The 5,855-nt window shown below is 62.7% G+C and overlaps 1 protein-coding gene across 1 annotated transcript in view; it reads left to right on the top strand.

The window, feature by feature from the left end:
* The first annotated feature begins 3,975 nt into the window (after nt 1-3,975).
* Nucleotides 3,976-5,855, top strand: part of LOC149431325 (ubiquitin carboxyl-terminal hydrolase 4-like) — a 15,923-nt gene continuing 14,043 nt past the window's right edge. The window contains exon 1 of the mRNA XM_089665664.1: nt 3,976-4,070. Coding sequence (XP_089521790.1) covers nt 3,976-4,070 — 95 coding nt within the window. The remainder of the gene's footprint in view (nt 4,071-5,855) is intronic.

Here is a 5,855-nt window from a genome sequence, read left to right as displayed (position 1 = left end):
GGACACTTCCCCCCCCCCCTTCGCCTGGACACTCCCCCCCCCCCCCTTCCAGCCTGGACACTCCCCCCCCCCCCCCTTTCCAGCCTGGACACTTCCCCCCCCCCCTTCCAGCCTGGACACTCCCCCCCCCCCCCTTCCAGCCTGGACACTTCCCCCCCCCTTTCCAGCCTGGACACTTCCCCCCCCCTTTCCAGCCTGGACACTTCCCCCCCCCCCCCCCTTTCCAGCCTGGACACTCCCCCCCCCCCTTTCCAGCCTGGACACTCCCCCCCCCCCCCCCTTTCCAGCCTGGACACTCCCCCCCCCCCCCCCCTTTCCAGCCCGGACACTCCCCCCCCCCCCCCCCCTTCCAGCCTGGACACTCCCCCCCCCTTCCAGCCTGGACACTCCCCCCCCCCCCCTTCCAGCCTGACACTCCCCCCCCCCCCCCCCCCCCCCTTCCAGCCTGGACACTTCCCCCACCCCCCCCCCTTCCAGCTTGGCCCTTTCCCCCACCCCCCCCCCTTCCAGCTTGGCCCTTTCCCCCCCCCCTCCCTTCCAGCCTGGACACTTTCCCCCCCCCCCCTTCCAGCCTGGACACTTCCCCCCCCCCCCCCTCCAGCCTGGACACTTCCCCCCCCCCCCCCCCTTCCAGCCTGGACTTCCCCCCCCCCCCCTTCCAGCCTGGACACTTCCCCCCCCCCCCCCCCTTCCAGCCTGGACACTTCCCCCCCCCCCCCCCCTTCCAGCCTGGACACTTCCCCCCCCCCCCCTTCCAGCCTGACACTTCCCCCCCCCCCCTTCCAGCCTGGACACTCCCCCCCCCCCCCCTTCCAGCCTGGACACTTCCCCCCCCCCCCTTTCCAGCCTGGACACTTCCCCCCCCCCCCTTTCCAGCCTGGACACTCCCCCCCCCCCCCCCCCCCCTTTCCAGCCTTGACACTTCCCCCCCCCCCCCCCCTTCCAGCCTGCACACTTCCCCCCCCCTTTCCAGCCTGGACACTTCCCCCCCCCCCCCTTTCCAGCCTGGACACTTCCCCCCCCCCCCTTTCCAGCCTGGAAACTCCCCCCCCCCCCCCTTCCAGCCTGGAAACTCCCCCCCCCCCCCTTCCAGCCTGGACACTTCCCCCCCCCCCCCCCTTCCAGCCTGGACACTTCCCCCCACCCCCCCCCCCTTCCAGCTTGGCCCTTTCCCCCCCCCTCCCCTTCCAGCCTGGACACTCCCCCCCCCCCCCCCCCCTTCCAGCCTGGACACTCCCCCCTCCCCTTCCAGCCTGGACACTCCCCCCCCCCCCCCCCCCTTCCAGCCTGGACACTCCCCCCCCCCCTTCCAGCCTGGACACTCCCCCCCCCCCCCTTCCAGCCTGGACACTCCCCCCCCCCCCCCCCCTTCCAGCCTGGACACTTCCCCCACCCCCCCCCCTTCCAGCTTGGCCCTTTCCCCCACCCCCCCACCCTTCCAGCTTGGCCCTTTCCCCCCCCCCCTCCCCTTCCAGCCTGGACACTTTCCCCCCCCCCCCCTTCCAGCCTGGACACTTCCCCCCCCCCCCCTCCAGCCTGGACACTTCCCCCCCCCCCCCCCCTTCCAGCCTGGACTTCCCCCCCCCCCCTTCCAGCCTGGACACTTCCCCCCCCCCCCCCCTTCCAGCCTGGACACTTCCCCCCCCCCCCCCCTTCCAGCCTGGACACTTCCCCCCCCCCCCCTTCCAGCCTGGACACTTCCCCCCCCCCCCCTTCCAGCCTGGACACTTCCCCCCCCCCCCCCCTTCCAGCCTGGACACTCCCCCCCCCCCCCCCCTTCCAGCCTGGACACTTCCCCCCCCCCCTTTCCAGCCTGGACACTTCCCCCCCCCCCTTTCCAGCCTGGACACTCCCCCCCCCCCCCCCCCCCTTTCCAGCCTTGACACTTCCCCCCCCCCCCCTTCCAGCCTGCACACTTCCCCCCCCCTTTCCAGCCTGGACACTTCCCCCCCCCCCCCCTTTCCAGCCTGGACACTTCCCCCCCCCCCCTTTCCAGCCTGGAAACTCCCCCCCCCCCCCCCTTCCAGCCTGGAAACTCCCCCCCCCCCCCCTTCCAGCCTGGACACTTCCCCCCCCCCCCCCTTCCAGCCTGGACACTTCCCCCACCCCCCCCCTTCCAGCTTGGCCCTTTCCCCCCCCCTCCCCTTCCAGCCTGGACACTCCCCCCCCCCCCCCCCTTCCAGCCTGGACACTTCCCCCCCCCCCCCTTTCCAGCCTGGACACTTCCCCCCCCCCCCTTTCCAGCCTGGACACTCCCCCCCCCCCCCCCCTTTCCAGCCTTGACACTTCCCCCCCCCCCCCCCCTTCCGGTCCGGACAGTCCCCCCCCCCCCCCCCCCTTCCGGTCCGGACAGTCCCCCCCCCCCCCCTTCCGGTCCGGACACTCCCCCCCCCCCCCCCCCTTCCGGTCCGGACACTCCCCCCCCCCCCCCTTCCGGTCCGGACACTCCCCCCCCCCCCCCTTCCGGTCCGGACACTCCCCCCCCCCCCCCCTTCCGGTCCGGACACTCCCCCCCCCCCCCCCCTTCCGGTCCGGACACTCCCCCCCCCCCCCCCCCTTCCGGTCCGGACACTCCCCCCCCCCCCCCCCCTTCCGGTCCGGACACTGCCCCCCCCCCCCCCCTTCCGGTCCGGACACTCCCCCCCCCCCCCCCCCCCTTCCGGTCCGGACACTCCCCCCCCCCCCCCCCCTTCCGGTCCGGACACTTCCCCCCCCCCTTCCAGACACTTTCCCCCCCCCCCTTTCGGTCCGGACACTTTCCTCCCCTTCCGGTCCGGACACTTTCCCTCCCTTCCGGTCCGGACACTTTCCCTCCCCTTCCGGTCCGGACACTTTCCCTCCCCTTCCGGTCCGGACACTTTCCCTCCCCTTCCGGTCCAGGCCAATTTTCAGCTTTCAGCACTATCACACTTTGAATGACAATTGCGCGGTCATGCAACACTGTACCCGTGTGAATTTTTTAGCATTTTTTTTTGAGGCAGATAAAGCTTTATTTTGGTGGTATTTATTCACCGCTGGGATTTTTTTTTTGCTATGTAAATGAAAATGTCCAAAAATTTTGAAAATTTTTTAAATAAAATTTTTCAAATAATATTTCATCATAAATCTTGGCCAAAATTTATTCTGTTATCGTTTTAGTAAAAAAAAAAATAACCCAAATTAGTTTATAACCAAAAATTATCATTTTTACACTTTTTTTTTACATTTTTATTTTTTTTTTTGTGTTTTTTTTTTTTTCGTAGTGTCACCATGGTGACACTGTACTACTTGTGGGGGGTGATGATTTTTTTTTTTATATACTGATTGCTTTTACACCCACAAAGGCTGTAAAAGCAATAATTTCTCCTTCTCTCTGTCTCCATTCTTGCAGCCATTGAGAACTACTGTGTGAGCTGTAATTGGTCACAGCTTGTCACATGGTACAAGCCTGTTGTGAATATCCCTGTACCATGTGATCTCTGTGATCATTCACAGATTTCACACGTAGTTTGCAATGATGTCAGACGTGACATCTTGCTTACTACTCTGCATGTGATCATTGATTGGCCAATCAGTGATCACATGATCGGGACCTCGCACACAGGTCACGTATGACAATCGGTGTTCCACTGTGTCCTGAGGACACAGCGGGCACCAAATCGCGGTGCTGCGCGCTCCCAGGGAGTGTGCACAAGCAGGAGGCGGGCAGGCCGTTTATAAACAGCCACTCGACCCTGCACTGCCACCGTCCGGGCCGTTTATATACAATGGCCGGATGGAAGGTGGTTAAGCCGGTAGCCTCAATAGCTTAAAAATAACTCAATGGAAATAAGGACACCACATGCCTCCGGATGACAAATTTCTCCCCTACTTGATCATAGAGCATCTTCCATACTCCCCAGTAGGGGGCAGAATGTGTCGGTAGGAGACAGGAGGCGGTTGTCTTCTTTTCTGAGCCCTAATGACATTATCGCCCTGCGTTTGTCCGATTCACAGATGGTGGTGACGGATGTCTACAATCACCGTTTTCACAAGATCTTCCAGATGGATGAAATGCTGAGCCACATCATGGAGCGGGATGACCTCTTTGTGTAAGTGTGGACCGAGGGTGGGGGAGCCGCCATCCCTCCCCTTTTTGGTGCATGACGTCTCTCAGGACGGGTTTCCTGATGGTGACAACGGCGTACCATGCCTCTGTAAGGCGGCTTTCACACTGAACCGGTTTTGAGGTGCTTTTGAAAAAAAAAAAAAATAAGTGCCAGAAAAGCTAAAGAAAAATGCTTCCCTTTAAATTCCATGTATGTCTTCACACTGGTGTGTTGTACTTCCGTTGTGGTGTAAACATTCCTGCTGGCCACGTGTTTGGGGTATATTTGGTCAGTTAAAAAAAAAAAAACTCACCTCCCCATTGAAGTGAAAGGGAACCACATCTGTGGGAAGCGCTTTGTCCAGTGGGGAAAAATGCAACACAAACGCATTTAGGTTTAGGATGTATTTTTTTCAATGGAGCAGTGCGATAATAGCCTAATGTTCGTTAAAATGGCCGCTTGTTGTTGCCATCAGAAGGCCATGTGACACGGTGACCATGCAGGAGCAAAGTTGGAACAGTGTTGTCGCCCTATAACAGTAAATGCTTAAGCAAAGATCTTCGTGGCAGAATGACCAAGATTTCAGTGGGCTGATTTCAATTTTTGTATGGCCAGCGCGTGGCCGTGGGGTGGTAGTATTGGCTGCCACGGGGGGTTATATTGTCCAGCGCGGAGGGGGGTTGTATTGTCCAGCACGGGGCCTGCGGGAGGGTTGAATTGGCCAGCGCAGGGCCGCGGGGAGGTGTTGTGTTGGCCAGCGTGGGGCCGCAGGGAGGGATTTTATTGGCCTGAGCAGGGCCACAGGGAGGGGTTGTATTGGTTAGCGCGGGGCCGGGTTGTATTGGCCAGAGCGGGGCCGCTGGGGGTAATATTGGCCAGAGCGGGGCCGCTGGGGGTAATATTGGCCAGAGCGGGGCCGCTGGGGGTAATATTGGCCAGAGCGGGGCCGCTGGGGGTAATATTGGCCAGAGCGGGGCCGCTGGGGGTAATATTGGCCAGAGCGGGGCCGCTGGGGGTAATATTGGCCAGAGCGGGGCCGCTGGGGGTAATATTGGCCAGAGCGGGGCCGCTGGGGGTAATATTGGCCAGAGCGGGGCCGCTGGGGGTAATATTGGCCAGAGCGGGGCCGCTGGGGCTAATATTGGCCAGAGCGGGGCCGCTGGGGCTAATATTGGCCAGAATGGGGCCGCTGGGGGTAATATTGGCCAGAGCGGGGCCTGCTGGGGGTAATATTGGCCAGAGCGGGGCCTGCTGGGGGTAATATTGGCCAGAGCGGGGCCTGCTGGGGGTAATATTGGCCAGAGCGGGGCCTGCTGGGGGTAATATTGGCCAGAGCGGGGCCGCTGGGGGTAATATTGGCCAGAGCGGGGCCGCTGGGGGTAATATTGGCCAGAGCGGGGCCGCTGGGGGTAATATTGGCCAGAGCGGGGCCGCTGGGGGTAATATTGGCCAGAGCGGGGCCGCTGGGGGTAATATTGGCCAGAGCGGGGCCGCTGGGGGTAATATTGGCCAGAGCGGGGCCGCTGGGGGTAATATTGGCCAGAGCGGGGCCGCTGGGGGTAATATTGGCCAGAGCGGGGCCTGCTGGGGGTAATATTGGCCAGAGCGGGGCCTGCTGGGGGTAATATTGGCCAGAGCGGGGCCTGCTGGGGGTAATATTGGCCAGAGCGGGGCCTGCTGGGGGTAATATTGGCCAGAGCGGGGCCTGCTGGGGGTAATATTGGCCAGAGCGGGGCCTGCTGGGGGTAATATTGGCCAGAGCGGGGCCTGCTGGGGGTAATATTGGCC

Source organism: Staurois parvus, unplaced genomic scaffold (assembly GCF_062004578.1).
Source record: "Staurois parvus isolate SC_StPar_1 unplaced genomic scaffold, SC_StPar_1.0 ptg002293l, whole genome shotgun sequence".
Taxonomy (NCBI): Eukaryota; Metazoa; Chordata; class Amphibia; order Anura; family Ranidae; genus Staurois; species Staurois parvus.
This window is presented reverse-complemented; position numbering and strand designations above follow the sequence as displayed.